The following is a 20,200-nucleotide window of genomic DNA, read 5'->3' as shown; positions in this document are numbered from 1 at the left end:
CAGTGACACTGACAGGAGCAGCAGCTGCACCGAACCCCGGCAGGGTAAGTGAACGGAGTGTGTGTGTGTGTGTGTGTGTGTGTGTGTGTGTGGGGGGGGGGTTGGGGGGTGGGGGGGGGGGTTGGATGGGGGCTATGTTGTTTGCAGACTACAATGGTGATGAGAGGTGCAGGGGAACTGGTGCTTGGGGTGTTATAGGGGTGATGAGAGGGGGGGGGGTTATGGGGGTAATGAGAGGTGCAGGGGGTGTTATGGGGGGATGAGAGGTGCAGGGGGTGTTATGGGGGGATGAGAGGTGCAGGGGGTGTTATGGGGGGATGAAAGGTGCATGGGGAGGTTATGGGGGTGATGAGAGGTGCAGGGGGTTATGGGGGTAATGAGAGGTGCAGGGGGTGTTATGGGGGTAATGAGAGGTGCAGGGGGGTGTTATGGGGGGGATGAGAGGTGCAGGGGGTGTTATGGGGGGGATGAAAGGTGCATGGGGAGGTTATGGGGGTGATGAGAGGTGCAGGGGGGTTATGGGGGTGATGAGAGATGCAGGGGGGGTTATGGGGGTAATGAGAGGTGCAGGGGGGTGTTATGGGGGGGATGAGAGGTGCAGGGGGTGTTATGGGGGGATGAAAGGTGCATGGGGAGGTTATGGGGGTGATGAGAGGTGCAGGGGGGTTATGGGGGTGATGAGAGATGCAGGGGGGGTTATGGGGGTAATGAGAGGTGCAGGGGGGTGTTATGGGGGGGATGAGAGGTGCAGGGGGTGTTATGGGGGGATGAAAGGTGCATGGGGAGGTTATGGGGGTGATGAGAGGTGCAGGGGGGTTATGGGGGTGATGAGAGATGCAGGGGGGGTTATGGGGGTAATGAGAGGTGCAGGGGAGTGTTATGGGGGGGATGAGAGGTGCAGGGGGTGTTATGGGGGGATGAAAGGTGCATGGGGAGGTTATGGGGGTGATGAGAGGTGCAGGGGGGTTATGGGGGTGATGAGAGATGCAGGGGGGGTTATGGGGGTAATGAGAGGTGCAGGGGGGTGTTATGGGGGGGATGAGAGATGCAGGGGGTGTTATGGGAGTGATGAGAGATGCAGGGGGTGTTATGGGGGTAATGAGAGGTGCAGGGGGGTGTTATGGGGGGGATGAGAGGTGCAGGGGGTGTTATGGGGGGATGAAAGGTGCATGGGGAGGTTATGGGGGTGATGAGAGGTGCAGGGGGGTTATGGGGGTGATGAGAGATGCAGGGGGGGTTATGGGGGTGATGAGAGATGCAGGGGGTGTTATGGGAGTGATGAGAGATGCAGGGGGTGTTATGGGGGTGATGAGGGGGGGGTGTTATGGGGTGATGAGAGGTGCAGGGGGGGTTATGGGGGTGATAAGAGGTGCAGGAGGGTGTTATGGGGGTGGTGAGATATGCAGGGGGCATTATAATAGTGATGAGGAGAGGTGCGGGGGTTATAATAGTGATGAGGAGAGGTGCGGGGGTTATAGTAGTGATGAGGAGAGGTGTGTGGGGGGGGGGGTTATAGTAGTGATGAGGAGAGGTGTGTGGGGGGGTTATAGTAGTGATGAGGAGAGGTGCGGGGGTTATAGTAGTGATGAGGAGAGGTGTGGGGGGGGGGTTATAGTAGTGATGAGAGGTGCCTGGGGGGGGTTATAGTAATGATGAGGAGAGGTGTGGGGGGGTTATAGTAATGATGAGGAGAGGTGCGGGGGTGGTTATAGTAGTGTTGAGGAGAGGTTTGGCAGGGGTTATGGGGGTGATGAGGAATGATGAGGACACAGAGGATAAGAGGTATTATATTTAGTGGGTACAGTGTGTGGCAGGATTATATTTAGTGGGTACAGTGTATAGCAGTATTATATTCAGGGTACAGTGTGTGGCAGGATTATATTTAGTGGGTACAGTGTATAGCAGTATTATACTCAGGTTACAGTGTATAGCATTATTATATTCAGGGTACGGTGTGTGGCAGGATTATATTTAGTGGGCACAGTGTGTAGCAGTATTATATTCAGGGTACGGTGTGTGGCAGGATTATATTTAGTGGGCACAGTGTGTAGCAGTATTATATTCAGGGTACGGTGTGTGGCAGGATTATATTTAGTGGGCACAGTGTGTAGCAGTATTATATTCAGGGTACAGTGTATAGTATTATTATATTCAGGGTACAGTGTATAGTATTATTATATTCAGGGTACAGTGTATAGCAGTATTATATTCAGGGTACAGTGTGTGGCAATATTATATTTAGTGGGTACAATGTGTGGCAGTATTATATTCGGAGTACAGTGTGTGGCAGTATTATATTCAGGTTACAGTGTATAGCAGTATTATATTTAGTGGGCACAGTGTACAGCAGTATTGTATTCAGGTTACAGTGTCTGGCAATATTATATTTAGGGTACAGTGTGGGGCAGTATTTTATTTAGGGTACAGTGTGTGACAGTATTTTATTTAGGGTACTGTGTGGGGCAGTATTATATTTAGTGGGTACAGTGAATAGCAGTATTATATTTAGTGGGTACAGTGTGTGGCAGTATTATATTCAGGGTACAGTGTGTGGCAGGATTATATTCAGGGTACAGTGTGTGTCAGGATTATATTTAGTGGGTACAGTGTATAGCAGTATTATATTCAGGGTACAGTGTGGGGCAGTATTTTATTTAGGTTACACTTTCTGGCAAGGTTATAATGATTATTGTCTTCATGCAGAGGATGAGGATCTGCTGACAGTGAGGAGCCAATGATGTCTGCATGTCAGACTCTGCAGAGAAGATGGAGCTGGGGGAAGACCTGGTCTCTGGACGAGATGAAGAAGAAAAGAAGACGTCACTCAGGTCACTGACATCATTGTGTGTTCTTATGACTGTCCCATCAGAGCTGTAGTCACTTGTAAGTTCTGCAGTGATGATGGGTAAAACTGTGTCCAATCTGTGTCTCTTCAGCTGTTACAAAACTACAACTCCCATTGCCTGATGCTCTCCAGACACGATGGGAGTTTTAGCTTTCCAACAGCTGGAGAACCACTTCAACCGAGGTGATCGGTGGGGGTCTCAGGCCTTGAGTTGTGTAAGGGGCCCCAAAATTTCTGATGGCAGCCCTGCCAGTGCACATATGACAGGGAAACCAGTCTTGCCCAGTCACTAAACTGCTACTTACATCTGCCCATGGGGACTTCCTGGCTGAGGTGCGTGCAGTGAGTGACGTCATCGCAAGCACCTGGACGCTGACGTCCAGCGCAGAGCGTGCGATGATGTCACTTATAGCGCGCACCTCTGCCAGGAAGTCCCCATGGGCAAATGTAAGTAGTGCAGGCCAGGTAAGAGTGTGTGGGTGAGTGAGAGTGTGTGTGTGTGTTTGTTTGTTGGGGTTATGCTACGCTACCTTATGTGGGGAATCTATGCTACCTAATGTGGGGAATATATGCTATGCTACCTAATGTGGGGAATCTATGCTACCTAATGTGAGGAATATATGCTATGCTACCTAATGTGGGGAATCTATGCTACCTAATGTGGGGAATATATGCTATGCTACCTAATGTGGGGAATCTATGCTACCTAATGTGGGGAATCTATGCTACCTAATGTGGGGAATATATGCTATGCTACCTAATGTGGGGAATCTATGCTACCTAATGTGGGGAATATATGCTATGCTACCTAATGTGGGGAATCTTTGCTACACTACCTAATGTGGGGAATATATGCTACGCTACCTAATGTGGGGAATCTATGCCATGCTACCTAATGTGGGGAATATATGCTATGCTACGCTACCTAATGTGGGGCTACGCTACCTAATGTAGGGAATCTATGCTACGCTACCTAATGTGGGGAATATATGCTGCGCTACCTAATGTGGGGATTATATGCTACGCTACCTAATGTGGGGAAATTATGCTATGTTTACCTAATGTGGGGAAACTATGCAATGCTACCTAATGTGGGGAATATATGCTACCTAATGTGGGGAATCTATGCTACCTAATGTGGGGGAACTGCTGCCTATCTAATGCAGATTAATGTGAGTTGCAGTGCAATTTTATGGCATATTACTTTTTTTTTGGGGGGGGGGGGGGCCCAGGCACATTCTTTGCACAGGGGCCCTCTGTTGTCTGTGTCCGCCCCTGCCTGTATATACATGTTGGCACCTCTGAAATTTTTCAAGAAAATGAAGTATTTCTCACAGAAAAGGATTGCAGTAACACGTTTTGCTATACACATGTTTATTCCCTTTGTGTGTATTGGAACTAAATAAAAAAGGGAGGAAAAAAAGCAAATTGGACATAATGTCACCAAACTCCAAAAATGGGCTGGACAAAATTATTGGCACCCTTAACTTAATATTTGGTTTCACACCCTTTGGAAAAAATAACTTAAATCAGTCGCTTCCTATAACCATTAATAAGCTTCTTACGCCTCTCAGCCGGAATGTTGGACCACTCTTCCTTTGCAAACCGCTCCAGGTCTCTCTTATTGGAAGGCGCCTTTTCCCAACAGCAATTTAAAGATCTCTCCACAGGTGTCCAATGGGATTTAGATCTGGACTCATTGCTGCCACTTCAGAACTCGCCAGCACTTTGTTGCCATCCATTTCTGGGGGCTTTTTAACGTATGTTTGGGGTCATTGTCCTGCTGGAAGACCCAAGATCTCGGACACAAACCCAGCTTTCTGACACTGGGCTATACAGTGTGACCCAAAATCCATTGGTAATCCTCAGATTTCATGATGTCTTGTACACATTCAAGGCACCCAGTGCCAGAGGCAGCAAAACAACCCCAAAATATCATTGACCTCCACCATATTTCACTGTAGGTACTGTGTTCTTTTCTTTGTAGGTTTCTTTCCGTTTTCGGTAAACAGTAGAATGTTGTGCTTTACCAAAAAGCTCTACCTTGGTCTCATCTGTCCACAAGACGTTTTCCCAGAAGGATTTTGGCTTACTCAAGTTCATTTTGGCAAAATGTAGTATGTCTCTGTGTCAGCAGTGGGGTCCTCCAGGGTCTCCTGCTATAGTGTTTCATTTCATTTAAATGTCAATGGATAGTTCGCGCTGACACTGATGCTCCCTGAGCCTGCAGGACAGCTTGAATATCTTTGGAACTTGTTTGGGGCTGCTTATCCAACATCTGGACTATCCTGCATTGACACCTTTCATAATTAGATTAGTTACAGTGCCATGGGTTGCCAACTTCTTGATAATGTTGCGCACTGTGTACAAAGGCAAATCTAGATCTCTGGAGATGGACCTTTAACCTTGTGATTGTTGATATTTTTCCACAATTTTGGTCCTCAAGTCCTCAGACAGTTCTCTTTTCCTCTTTCTGTTGTCTATGCTTAGTGTGGCACACACAGACACACAATGCAAAGACTAAGTGAACTTCTCTCCTTTTTTTTTATCTGCTTTCAGGTGTGATTTTTATATTGCCCACACCTGTTACTTGCCCCAGGTGAGTTTAAAGGAACATCACATGCTTGAAACAATCTTTTTTTTTCCAAAATTTTGAAAGGGTGCCAATAATTTTGTCCATTTGTCCATTTTTGGAGTTTGGTGACATTATGTCCAATCTGCTTTTTTTCCTCCCCTTTTTTTGGTTTAGTTCCAATACACACAAAGGGAATAAACATGTGTATAGCAAAACATGTGTTACTGCAATCCTTTTCTGTAAGAAATACTTCATTTTCTTGAACGATTTCAGGGGTGCCAACATTTACGGCCATGACTGTATATATAGATTATATGTTAGTCAAAATCTTTCCTCCTGTCTTTGCCGTCCCCTTCGCTCTCGTTCTCTTGCAGTCTAATCCGCCCCCACATCTGGTGACTCTTCAGTTTCTGTCACTTCCTGAGTTCCTCTGTAGACTTCTCTGTTTTTCTCCGTTTCTGGGATACACAGCGAGAGGGTAGGGAGGCGAGAGAGAGAGAGAGGACGTGTGACGTAGGGAGGAGAGGCAGGAACCTGGAGGCCTCCAGAGTTTCGAGTCAGAGGACACACTTCTCCTGGGATCTTACGCAAGGTTGTTGTGGGGGACCTGTGCGGCCTAAAGGAGGGGTTCAGATCCACACTGAGACATGAGGCGCTGACTCTTTTAGGGGGACTAGAGAGCGGAGCGCGGTGTCGCTTTAAGAACGATATTCGTCCATGAGTCTCGGAATAGAAAAATGAGTAAAATCACCTGTCCGACTGTGCGCTGGAAATAACGAAAAATGACCGGAATCTTCTTGACGGTGAGTAGTGAGGGTTTACGTGTCACCGCCATATACCGACCAGGAGACATTACGCTTTTTTTTTGCAGTTGTCCACCCTATATACAGTATAGTGATCGACTGTCGAAAATCCACTCTCGACGACCACATTTCTACACTATGGGGGAGATTTATCAAAACCTGTGAAGAGGAAGAGTGGTTGGGTTGCCCTTAGCAACCAATCAGATCGCTTCTTTTCATTTTTAAAGCAGCCTGGAGAAAATGAAAGAAGCAATCTGATTGGTTGCTATGGGCAACTGCACCCATTGATAAATGTCCCCCTATAGTCTCCCGTCCTGCGCTTGTTTTAATGAATTGAGACAATACCGGAGTTCCCCTTTATATGTTTAATGTATTTTACTAATCTTTGGACAATATCGGAGTCGGACTAAGGCAGGTTTTATAAAAGCGTAATAGGGAAGCGATAGGGTCTATGGCTGCATTTCCCAATAAGGATACCTCCAGCTGTTGCGCAACTACAACTCTCAGCATGCCCGGACAGCCTTCGGCTGTCCGGGCATGCTGAGAGTTGTAGTTGCGCAACAGCTGGGGGTACCCTGGTTGGGAAACACAGATCTATGATGACGTAAGTTCGGATCCATAGACCCATGTTGGATGGAAGTAGTGTCTGTATTATGTTGATGGTACTTATAATAGTAAAGAGGCGCGGATGTAGCAGAGCTGAGTTTTATCTTGTAAAACCGGCCATTTGCCATTAGAATTATTAAGCTTTTATTTGGCAGATGAATTGCATATTCAGCTCTGCTTCATCTATCTTTTATAAAGCCCCCGTATTCTCAACAACATACCGATGTAGCAGAGCTGAGTTTTTTTTACCGTAGAACCGCTGAATTGCCATTAGAACCATTAAGCTTTTATTTTTACAGGTGAATTACAAATTCAGCTCTGCTTCACCTACATTTAAAAAAGCCTCCGTATTCTCAACTATATACCGATATAGCAGAGCTGAGTGTTTTACCGTAGAACTGCTGAATTGCCATTAGAAATATTAAGCTTTTATTTTACAGGTGAATTACAAATTCAGCTCTGCTTCACCTACATTTAAAAAATCCCCCGTATTCCCAACAACATACCGATATAGCAGAGCTGGGGTTTTTTACCATAGAACTGCTGATTTGCCTTTAGAACTATTAAGCTTTTATTTTACAGGTAAATAACAAATTCAGCTCTGCTTCACCTACATTTAAAAAAGCCCCCTGTATTCTCAACTACATATCGATGTAGCAGTGCTGAGTTGTTTTTTTTATATAGATAGAACTGCTTAAAAGGACATTAAAGTGATTAAGCTTTTATTCTGCAGGTAAACTGCAAATTCAGCTCTGCTATTTCTACATAAAAAAAAATTATAATAATTCTCGATTACATACGGATGTAGCAGAGCTGAGTTTTTTTTTCTTTTATGTAGAATTCTTAAACTGCTATTAGAACTATTGAGACTTTATGCTGCAGGTAAAATACACATTCAGCTCTGCTTTATCTACATTTTTATAAAGCCCCTGGATTCTCGATGACATACCGATGTAGCGAAGCTGAGTTTGTATTTTGGCTCAGTTTTTCCTATTATCTTGATGTGGTTTTATCACAGGGCTGCGGGTATCTCTGCTAGATTAGATCCAGCTCTGCTAACTCCCCACTGTGAATACAGTGTATGTTCTACATCCCCAGTGACAGATACATCAATACGGGTGTGCAGAGCTGAGTATGTGCTTTAGCACAATTTCTCGTAACACCCTGCGGCTTACCATAGGGCTGCAGTTAGCTCGACTAAGCTGTTACAATGAGGAAACAGAATGGCAAATCCTGTTCTGCTATGTCTGTGTTTCATTAAGCACGTTCCTAGCGCATTCTTCACATTTCCAATAACATACTGATGTAGCAGAGCTGAGTTGGTGTTTTGACACAATTTCTGGTTGTATAAAAATTCATGAACTATAATTTATACATAGGACTGCAGGTAGCTCTGCTAAGTTATTACATTACACTGAAACAGAGTGGAGTGACAAATTTAGCTCTGCTACATCTGTATTTTATAAAACACATTTTTATAACTGCACTTAAAGGGGTACTCCGGTGGAAAACTTTATTTATTTATTTATTTTTTTAAATCAACTGGTTCCAGAAAGTTAAACAGATTAGTAAATTACTTCTATTAAAAATCCTTCCAGTACTTATTAGCTGCTGAATACAACAGAGGAAATTCTTTTCTTTTTGGAACACAGAGCTCTCTGCTGACATCATGACCACAGTGCTCACTGCTGACATATCTGTCCATTTTAAGAACTGTCCAGAGTAGGAGAAAATCCCCATAGAAAACATATGCTGCTCTGGTCAGTTCCTAAAATGGACAGAGATGTCAGCAGAGAGCACTGTGCTCGTGATGTCAGCAGAGAGCTCTGTGTTCTAAAAAGAAAATAATTTCCTCTGTAGTATTCAGCAGCTAATAAGTACTGGAAGGATTAAGATTTTTTAATAGAAGTAATTTACAAATCTGTTTACCTTTCTGGCACCAGTTGATTTAAACAAAAAAAAGTTTTCTACTGGAGTACCCCTTTAAGTCTCGGAACTGTGGACCTACACATGTTGCAAAACGACAGCTGTCAGCATGCCCGGACAGCCAACGGCTGTCCGGGCATGCTGGGAGTTGTAGTTTTGCACTAGAGCTATAACAATAGAGATATAGTAGAGCTAAATGTGAATTTTGGCTCAGTTCTTTTCAATATGCCAATGCAGTCAAGTGATCTGACATTTTGCATAGGGCTGCAGGTAGCTCTAGTTAGCTCTGCTATATCTCTATTCTCTAATGCATAGAAGAAACAGGTGAATGACAAACCCGGCTCTGCTACGTCTGCATATTATCAATCCCATTGCCTTATTTACATTCATACAGGTGTAGCAGAGCCGATTCTGCTTTTTAAAATAATATATGCGTTTGCGTTGTCTGTGGTCACTAGATATCACCGATGCAACCCTAAAATAGTTAGCGTGATGACAAACTCAGCTCTGCTACACCTTTATACCGCCGAATGGAATGGATTCGTAATCGTCTTAGTGTAAAGTAAAGTGGGATTCTGCATTTTAAAATAATGCATGCGTTTGTGTTTTCTGGGATCACTATATATCACCGATAGAGATGAGCGAACTTACAGTAAATTCGATTCGTCACGAACTTCTCGGCTCGGCATTTGATGACTTTTCCTGCATAAATGAGTTCAGCTTTCAGGTGCTCCCGTGGGCTGGAAAAGGTGGATACAGTCCTAGGAGACGCTTTCCTAGGACTGTATCCACCTTTTCCAGCCCACCGGAGCACCGGAAAGCTGAACTAATTTATGCAGGAAAACTCATCAACTGCGGAGCCGAGAAGTTCGTGACGAATCGAATTTACTGTAAGTTCGCTCATCTCTAATCACCGATGCAACCCTAAAATAGCGTGATGACAAACTCAGCTCTGCTACACCTTTACACCACCAAATGGAATTGAATTGTAATCGTCTTGGTGCAAAGTTCATTCCTGACGGCACGGCGACCCTCAGTCTGCGTTTACTGGATTAGGAAAGCTGTGTGTATTCCGGGAAGCTGCGGGATCACAGCCTGGCCGTACAATACAGAGACTATCACAGCTCCCCTCCTCCCCCCCAGGACTAATGCAATGGCTTCACTGTGAAACAAAAAATGTACACACACATACAGGCGTTTATAGTGGAATTACGCAATATTTTTTGCAAAACCGTGACAAGTGTGTGATTTTATACAGCGCCATTCTTAAAGGACTAGAAATAAAGAAAAAAAAACTTGTCTGCTTCCTTCCAGGAACTACCTGTCCATCAGGTATGGCAGCTCTGCTCCCCTAAAGTAAACAAGGCCGAGCTGCAATTTATTTTTACGAGCCGAGGAACGTGCTCTCGGATCACCCAAAGTGCAAGAAAAAGTGCAAACGTGTTACACTAAAAAACGTGCACAGAGGATGCGGTCCAATACTCCCGGTGAGTTTCGGCACTTCGGGGTCACCACTCCCTGAGGCACTAAAGTACCTCGGCTCTAGACCCTCTCAGCCTCATGGTGAGACCCGGAGGAAACAGGTCACATCGGGGCAGCCGTCGAGCTGATTCCTCAGAACCAGCCCCGGAACGCCCCGGTACACCTGCTCCCTACCATGCAGCGCCCATCTCCACCAGCTCCACACCGGCGTCGCCTGCCACCAGCATGAAACTGATTAAGAACCAAAGAACTTAGCCAAAAGGCCCAGATATAGTTATACACATATGAACATTACTCTCATGTCACCAAAACTGCTTCCCAGTCACTCCCCACACCGAGCCGTAATACCACACAGAACCTGTGGACAGGTGGGGCGCTGTTTTTGGAACAAACTAGCTGAGGATTATTTATTTTTTTTTTACTAACACTAAGGCTGAGGGGGAGATTTATCCAAACCTGTGTGGAGGAAAAGTGGTGCCGTTGCCCATAGCAACCAATCATATACCGTAGCTACTTTCATTTTTCACAGGCCTAAAAATGAAAGAAGTCATCTGATTGGTTGCTATGGGCAACTGCTCTACTCTTTTTGTAGACGTCTTTATTTTTTTAATTTTTGTTTTTAGCAAAAATTCTTGGTGAGAAAAAAAAAAAACGCCACAGCCTGATGTGAGCTGAAAGTCAATCAGAATTGCTCAAATGCTAAAACCACTTGCCTTTTTATCCTTTGGCTTTTTTGGCCGGTTTTGGGCACGGAGGCAGTTTTCCAAAATGGCAGCATGTTGAGACTATGGCATTTTTTTTTGGAACAAAGTCTGTACATTTCTCTTCCATAGCATTAACTTTTTTTTACTTTTATTATTCTCCCTAATTCTTCAATAGAAATACTTAAATCACGTCATGAAAGCATCACATGACTTCATATGACATCATGATTAGAGATGAGCGAATTTACAGTAAATTTGATTCGTCAAGAACTTCTCGGCTCGGCAGTTGATGACTTATCCTGCATAAATTAGTTCAGCTTTCCGGTGCTCCGGTGGGCTGGAAAAGGTGGATACAGTCCTAGGAGACTCTTTCCTAGGACTGTATCCACCTTTTCCAGCCCACCGGAGCATGTGAAAGCTGAACTAATTCATGCAGGAAAAGTCATCAACTGCCGAGCCGAGAAGTTCGTGACGAATCGAATTTACTGTAAATTCGCTCATCTCTAATCATGATAAAAACAAGTCATGTGGGGACAAAAAAAACGCCAAAAATCGGTAAAGCATCTGCAACAAGTAATCAGTGAATAGTTTTCAGGAGGCGGGGCTACGTTTGACATCTTATCAGGTGAAGTCACAGGCCCGAAGCCTGAGGCTGAACTACTGAGTGCTGCTACTGAGTTTTTCTTGGTTAGAGGGACGGTCTCATCAGAGTCCACCTGTAGCCTTATTTTTGGCCAAATTTATAGTTACTGGAACGGTCTTCTACTTTATGTTCAGCTATGTCCTGTTGTCGTTGTCGTCGTTGTCGTGTTTTTTTTGCATTCATATACAATATGTAGCTGCTTTCAAATTTGTGTTGGTTGCCTATGGACACAGGCGGCGGTCTATCTCCACCCCACTGCCCGACATGTCACCTAACAGCAAAGCTTATAGGGGTACTCCTGTGGAAAACCTTTTTTTTTTTTAAATCAACTGGTGCCAGAAAGTTAAACAGATTTGTAAATTACTTCTATTAAAAAATCTTAATCCTTCCAGTACTTATTAGCTGCTGAATACTACATAGGAAATTATTTTCTTTTTGGAACACAGAGCTCTCTGCTGATATCATGACCACAGTGCTCTCTGCTGACATCATGACCACAGTGCTCTCTGCAGACATCTCTGTCCAATTTAAGAACTGTCCAGAGTAGGAGAAAATCCCCATAGCAAACATATGCTGCTCTGGACAGTTCCTAAAATGGACAGAGATGTCAGCAGAGAGCACTGTGGTCATGATGTCAGCAGAGAGCTCTGTGTTCCAAAAAGAAAACCATTTCCTCTGTAGTATAGAGACCCTAAAAAGTACTGGAACGATTAAGATTTTTTTAATAGAAGTAATTTACAAATCTGTTTAACTTTCTGACACCAGTTGATTTAAAAAAAAAAAAAAAAAGGTTTCCAAGGGAGTACCCCTTTAACCCCTTAACGACAATGGGCGTAAATGTACGTCATGGTGACATGGTACTTAACGCACCATGACGTACATTTACGCGCCGACGTGATCGCGAGCACCGGACGGTGCTCGTGTCATGCCCGGCAAGTCCCGGCTGCGATCGCACGGATGTCCGCCATTAACCCCTCCGATGCCATGATCAATACAGATCACGGCATCTGCGGCATTGCGGTACTTTGAACGGATGATCGGATCGCCCGCGGCGCTGCCGCGGGGATCCGATCATCTAGCATGGCGGCCGGAGGTCCCCTCACCTGGCTCCCGGGGTCTTCTGCTCTGGTCTGAGATCGAGCAGACCTGAGCAGAAGATCACCGATAATAAAGATCAGTGCTATGTCCTATACATAGCACTGAACAGTATTAGCAATCAACCGATTGCAATGAATAGTCCCCTATGGGGACAAAAAAAAGTGTAAAAAAAAATACAATAAAAATTACAAAATGTAAAATAAAAAAGTAAAAAAATTTGAAAAATCCCATCCCCCAATAAAAAAGTAAAACGTCCGTTTTTCCCATTTTACCCCCAAAAAAGCGTAACAAAAATAAATTAATACACATATTTGGTATCACCGCGTGCGTAAAAGTCTGAACTATTAAAATATATTGTTAATCATCCCGTACGGTGAACGGCGTAAGCGTAAAAGAATAAAAAAAAAGTCCAAAATCGCTGCTTTTTTGTCACATTTTATTCCCAAAAAAATTTATAAAAAATTTATAAAAAGTCAAACCTAAGCAAAAGTGATACTGATAAAAATTACAGATCATGGTGCAAAAAATGAGCCCTCATATCGCCCCATATACGGAAAAATGAGAAAGTTATAGGTGGTCAAAATAGGGCAATTTCAAACATACTAATTTTGTTAAAATGTTTTGAGATTTTTTTTTAAGCGGTACAATTATAGAAAAGAATATAATCCTGGGTATCATTTTAATCATATTGATCCACAGAATAAAGAAAACATGTCATTTTTTACCGGAAAGTGTACAGCGTGAAAACAAAACCTTCCAAAATTTGCTAAATTGCGGTTTTCTTTTCAATTTTCCCACATAAATAATATTTGTTTGGTTGCGCCGTACATTTTATGGTAAAATAAGTGATGTCATTACAAAGTACAATTGGTGACGCAAAAAACAAGCCCCTCATGTGGGTCTGAGGATGGAATTATAAGAGAGTGATGATTTTTAGAAGGCGAGGAGGAAAAAACGAAAATGCAAGGTCTGGTCCTTAAGACCAAAATGGGCCTGGTCCTTAAAGGTGTAGTCCAGTGGTGAAAAACTTATCCCCTATCCTAAGGATAGGGGATAAGTTTGAGATCGCGGGGGGTCCGACCGCTGGGGCCCCCTGCGATCTCTCCGTACAGGGCCCCGGCTCTCCGGCCTGATTGCGGGTGTCGACCCCCGCACGAAGCGGCGGCCGACACGCCCCCTCAATACATCCCAATGGCAGAGCCGGAGATTGCCGAAGGCAGCGCTTCGGCTCTGCCATAGAGTTGTATTGAGGGGGCGTGTCGGCCGCCGCTTCGTGCTGAGGTCGACACGCCGCCTTCCCACGGGCTGTCGGGGCTCCGTACAGGAGATCGCAGGGGGCCCCAGCAGTCGGACCCCCCGCGATCTGCAACTTATCCCCTATCCTTAAGATAGGGGAAAAGTTGTTAACCACTGAGTCACCACTGGACTACTCCTTTAAGGGGTTAAAGGGGTATTCCGGCCACAGACATCTTATCCCCTATCCAAAGGATAGGGGATAAGATGTCTGATCACAGGGGGGGGCGCCGCTAGGACCCCTCTGCGATCTCCGTGACTGGAGACGTGACATCACGCCATGCTCCCTCGTGGGCTCTTCAGTCCCGGGTGTCTTCAAGGGAAACTCTTTTGCTGACTACTTTTATATATTTTTAGACTGAACAACTATAACCATTATTTTTACCATGTTGCAGATCTCCTGGCTCTGGCTCTTCGCCACCGTATGTCACACTTTGGATATTCCCCTACAGTCGGCTCTGCTTATGAAAGGCGAACCGGTGGGGTTCACAAGATCTAGTCACAGACAGAAAAGATCTGATGGAGACGTAACCTGCAAAGAAGATGAATATAAACCAAGGAAAGCAAAACATTGCTGCAACAAATGTCTGGCGGGTGAGTATGTGTACATATTAAAGGGGCATTATGGGTAAAATGGTCATGTGACAGTTGTAAATATGGCTTCCGAAAGACTCGTTCTGGCACTATGGGGGAGATTTATCAAAACCGGTCCAGAGGAAAAGTTGCCCAGTTGCCCATAGCAACCAATCAGATTGCTGCTTTCACTTTGCAGAGGCCTTGTTAAAAATGAAAGCAGCGATCTGATTGGTTGCTATGGGCAACTCAGCAACTTTTCCTCTGGACAGGGTTTTGATGAATCTCCCCCTATGTGTTAAAGCATCTAGAACAGTGGTCTTCAACCTGCAGACCTCCAGATGTTGCAAAACTACAACCCCCAGCATGCCCGGACAGCCATCGGCTGTCCGGGCATGCTGGGAGTTGTAGTTTTGAAACATCTGGAGGTCCGCAGGTTGAAGACCACTGATCTAGAAGAACTCTGGCAACAATGTTTTTTTTTTTTTTTTGACATTATGCAAGGGCTGCTGCAACTAAAATAATAAACCTTACCCGGTGCCGCTGCAATCGGTCTCCTGCCATTCACATCACACTGAACTGGGCACCAGAAAGAAGGCCGGGCCTAGGCCTGTTACTAGGGTTGCCATCTTTCTTGCAAAATAATACGGGCAGTGCTAATTTGCATGATTAATTATATATGCGTGACATTACAGGATACACATGCGCTGGGGACATTTTTGTCCTATTCTGACCCCTATAACTTTTTTTTATTTATCCTTATGAGGGCTCATTTTTTTGTGGCCCGATCTGTAGTTTTTAACGCTACCATTTATGTTTTTATGTGACTTTTTGATAGTTTTTTTTTTAATTAAATTCTGAAGTTGCAGTTAGTTACTAACTACAACTCCCAGCATGCCCTGATGCAGCTTGTGGCTCAGCAGCTGCTCCAAACTAAAACTACAACTCCCAGCATGTTTGACTATAGAGTAGTATATAGTGTAGGTCAGTGTTTCCCAACCAGGGGTGCCTCCAGCTGTTGCTAAAATACAACTCCTAGCATGCCCAGACAGCTGTTGGGAATTGTAGTTTTGCAACAGCTGGAGGCGCTCTGGTTGGGAAATACTGATATAGCATATGGCGCAACATTCCGGGAGTTGGAGGATTGGTTGGATAAATACCGGCCATTGCATTGCCAGTATTAAAAAATACCGGCGGGGTGGCCAAAATACCGGCTGTGCTGGTAAAATACCAGCCAGGTGGCAACCCTATCTGTTACAAGACTCTTCACTGGCAGAGGCAGGACATTACTGTGGACAGGAGACCAATTATAGGGGCACCAATTATTTTAGTTGTGGCAGCCTGGGCATAAAAAAAATATCTGGAGTTCTTCTTTAAGCTGCCATAAACCTTAGGTATACATAAGAACTGTAAATTTATGGAACAGTCTACCTCAGGAACTGGTCACAGCAGAAACAGTTGAAAGCTTTAAAACAGGGTTAGATACTATTTCTGTTATTGAAGAAACTGTGTGGTTGCCAATATGGCCACCATCATCCCAATGGTACTGGAATCCCAAATGGAAAACCTGGGAAACAGTCTAGGTATTCAGTAATATGAGTGTGGGGGGGGGGGGGAGGGGGCATATTACTGCACAGCTTGATAGACTTGTCATTCAGGAGTTCAGGAAAGGTGGGTGCACAGTGCTTCATTGCTAGATGATGTTGCTCCAAAATCTTCCTGGCATCTTCAGGGGCTGAAGGAATGTGTCCTTTTTCCTACATACGTGGCTCCATCTCCGGATGCATCAGGATTGCCAATATTAGTGGGAATTGGGAGGAGGCAGATGGTAAGAGGAGTCCCCTAAGGCGTCTGGTATAACGCCAAACAGACGCATATGAAAACAAACAGGAATACAATAACTTCAAGAGCGGTAGGCTGCGGAACATTAAAGGGGTACTCCTGTGGAAAACTTTATTTTATTTTTAAATCAATTGGTGCCAGAAAGTTAAACAGATTTGTAAATGCCTCTCAGTCGTGGGGAGTCTCAGCAGCGCGCCCCCCGCGATCAGAAATCTTATCCCCTATCCTTTGGATAGGGGCTAAAATGTTTTTGCCTGGAATACCCCATTAACTTTCTGGAGCCAGTGGATATACATTATTTTTTTTTCCTGGAATACCCCTTTAACACCATTGCCAAGATGTTTTTAATACCATCTTGCGGCACACCAGGCAATGCCCTTCATCTCGCCGAAACGTGTCCTTGTACTACACTATGGCATAATAAATCTTCACTGTTCATAACTGGTGAGTGCTGGGTATCATCTGTCTTCTAGTTATGAGAACAGACATACAATGACCCCCTAGATCCTGACAGATGTCCACACTACATCCTCCACTCTGTACAACAGAGACAACTATATGGTGGCTGTTATGGGAAAACATGTCCGTCCGGGACTGCCGCAGGTTCATCAAGAACCTGCTTAGAGACTATTCCATCTTGGACAGCTCGGCCGTTGATGAGGAAGAAGAGGAGTGAAGACCCCTCTCCTTCTCCCATGTCTCCCTGAAGATACAGCCCAACAGTTTGGCCCTGTGATCCGCCCCCTCCCTACCCCCACATAGTCGCCCACACCCCTACCCCGATCACAGATTGTATTATTTGGTTTTTGTTTGATCTCTTGTGCCTTTATATTGCAGGATTGAGCTGAATGTTAGAGTAGCATGGTGTGCGATGTATAGCTTAGGGAACCTTTGCTGTGTATTGTACTATCATGCTTTGTGTGACTGTAATTTATTGTACGACTTGTAATGACTGAACGGTAAATAAAGCTCTTTCAATCAAAAAAAAAAAATATGGTGGCTGTTATGGAGCCATGAAAAGTTCAGGCCTATACCTCAATGGAAACGGCTCATCACCCTCACCACCTTCAAAGATAACGGAATGTGAACTACGGTGGGCAGGAAAAAATGGGCAGATTGTTGGAGTAATTGATTCCTTTCTCAGACCAGGAAGATACAGTAAAAAAAATAGAAAGTCAAGGGATAAGGAAGGAGGAGGTGATGATAGTAAACGGACAACCAGAGGGGTACGCATTTTCACTTTTGTTTTGGGCCCCTTCTTTTCTCTGTATACCTCAAATTTCTTGGCCAGTTGAGTGGTCCTTGGTTCTAGACTGGCTTCATTCTTCAGTATGGAGTAGACCTTAGGGACTGGACTATAACTGACCATTGTTGGAGCAGTTTTCTACTTTGCTAAAGAGTACCTGTCACCAAATAAAATGTTTAATATATTGTTCCTTGTGTAATTAGCAGACACTTTCCCATTCACTTGCTTTTAAAATTATCAACATAAATAGGTTTAAAATGTAATAGAAAAAACGGCCACTAGGTGGCTCTGTTCTGTTCCCTGCCACAATTAATACAGTGAGTTTGGTCTCCTCTCGGCCTGGCAGGAGTCCAAACTCAGGAAGTGTTTCTCTGCACTGAGCTTGATTGACAGCTGCACAGACTGAAAGCTGCAGGAGAGCCTCACTGATAGCAACACAGACTGAAACATGCACAGAGCCTGAGCCTATTCATCACAGCACTGAAACCTGGTCCCCCAGCAGGCTTCAGTGATGTCATGCCTGCTGGGAAAGGCCCACTTTCTCCTGCCGGGAGATTGCACTATGTGAGCAAGAATAAAGGTATAATACACAGCTTTTTTAAGGAGTAGTCCAGTCCTGAAAAACGTATCCCCTATTCTAAGAATAGGTGATAAGTTTCAGATAGCGGGGGGGGGGGGGGGAGGGGGGTCCGACTGCAGGGACCCCCCTGCAATCTCCCTTACGGGGCCCCGGCAGCCCGCGGGAAGGGGGGGTGTCGACCACCACACAAAGCAGCTGCTGACACACCCCCTCAATACAACTCTATGGCAGAGCCGGAGTGCTGCCTTCGGCAATCTCTGGCTCTGCCATAGTGCTGTATTGAGGGGGAGTGTTGGCCGCTGCTTCGTGCGGTGGTCGACACACGCTAATGAGTGGAGGCCCCGTACGAGAGATCGCGGGGGGTCCCCGCAATTGGAAACTTCTTAGGATAGGGGATACGTTTTTCAGGACTGGACTACTCCATTAAAGCTCTGAAATCTTTTTTAAGGGCTGGAGGAGTGTTAGGAGTAGTTAGGGAACATAGCCTGAGGTAGTTTAGAACAGTTTATTTGGTGAAAGATAGTTTTTAAGCTTCCGATAGACCAGCAGAGCTATTTCTTTTTACACCAAACCTGCCCTTTGTAAGCTGTTCCTCCGGCTCGCTCAGCACCCCCCATCATCACACCCCACACAATGCCATTCGCGCTTGCAAATCTATGGTTTATGTGCAACCACAATAAGAATAGTCATACGCGGAGCATCAGAGGGGAGGCTGAGGTTTCACACTTCTGCAGATAAGATGTGAGGTTCCCTGCACTGTAGTCATCATCGGTGCAGAGCCATGAACCAGTAACCCAGCTCTGCTGTGTGACCATGACTAAAGCATAGACGAGTATGTAAAATGAAAGTCACAGACTATAGGTCATGAGAATCATCTCCATGTCATGATATTTGTGGTTATGGTAAAGGAGAATATTTTCTATGGTGATATACAACAAAGGAACACAATAGATGTGACTGAAAACATGGCTTCATAATTCCTGACTGGTGGCAGCCACAGTACCCACATACGATATACCCAGTGTCTCCAGTCAGTGACTGCCAATTACAACCACATCAATGACCCCAATAACTCTATTACCAACAACCACAGAGACTGCCGGTGACCCCATAACTACCAGTACTGTAATACAGTGGAAACTCTCCAAAAGACCACCACCGTGAGAAGACCGCCCCCTAATCAGATCAGGAATATCAGTCACCACACATTCTGCATAGAGGTCGTTTTCTTTGAGAAGACCATCCACCTAGATCACTTTAGGGTGCAATTTCGGGTGGTCTTCTCAAAGAGGTTTCACTGTCACCGCAACCCCATAAATAATCAGGGTCTTCGTAATCAGGGCCTTTATACCAAGAGGAAGTGCTACCATATGGTGCCACCTGCAGTCACTTCACAAGTAAGTTACAATGCCTTAATAGAGTGCCCGCATAAGAAACCCAACTAAGGTGTTAACACAGTGTCTCTGTTACAGTGCCCCCATAAGATTGCCAACTACAGTAGCCCCATAACAATGCCTTCAAAAGAGAGAATGACACACTGCCCCCATCATAATACCCCAGCCACAGTGGCCCAATAACAGTGCCCCTATAAGGCCTGCCATCAAGCTGGGAACCCATTGGATCTCATTAAAATGAATAGGTGCCCTTCGTGTCCAGTGTTTAAGTGATCTGCCAGCGCCATTTCTTTAGTTTTTCTGCGCCAATGACAAGGCAGAACACCACACAATCGCGAAAATCTACCCAGAATCCTAAAGTCTTCTCTTAACTACTTAAAGTGCTACTCCGCTGCTCAGTGTTTGGAACAAACTGTTCCGAACACTGGAGCCGGCGCTGGGATCTCTTGACATCATAGCCCCGCCCCCGAGGGGCTATGACTTCAAGAGATCCCAGTGCCAGCTCCAGGGTGTGGAACAGTTTATTCCAAACGATGAGCAGCGGAGTACAACTTTAAAAAAAGATCAATATTGGGGGACATTGCTTATGT

General features: G+C 44.9%; 1 protein-coding gene and 1 long non-coding RNA gene across 2 annotated transcripts in view; one reads left to right on the top strand and one right to left on the bottom strand.

Moving 5' to 3' along the window:
- The window catches only part of LOC130282474 (uncharacterized), a 24,146-nt gene extending 9,646 nt beyond the window's left edge, over positions 1-14,500 (bottom strand). Inside the window, exon 1 of the long non-coding RNA XR_008846408.1 lies at positions 14,361-14,500. This is a non-coding gene — a long non-coding RNA (uncharacterized LOC130282474). The remainder of the gene's footprint in view (positions 1-14,360) is intronic.
- Positions 5,725-20,200, top strand: part of TNFRSF1A (TNF receptor superfamily member 1A) — a 27,296-nt gene continuing 12,820 nt past the window's right edge. Inside the window, exons 1-2 of the mRNA XM_056530731.1 lie at positions 5,725-6,223; positions 14,371-14,569. Of these exons, the coding sequence (XP_056386706.1) occupies positions 6,203-6,223; positions 14,371-14,569 (220 nt within the window). The 5' untranslated portion in view covers positions 5,725-6,202. The remainder of the gene's footprint in view (positions 6,224-14,370; positions 14,570-20,200) is intronic.

This window comes from Hyla sarda, chromosome 7 (assembly GCF_029499605.1).
Source record: "Hyla sarda isolate aHylSar1 chromosome 7, aHylSar1.hap1, whole genome shotgun sequence".
Taxonomy (NCBI): domain Eukaryota; kingdom Metazoa; phylum Chordata; class Amphibia; order Anura; family Hylidae; genus Hyla; species Hyla sarda.
This window is presented reverse-complemented; position numbering and strand designations above follow the sequence as displayed.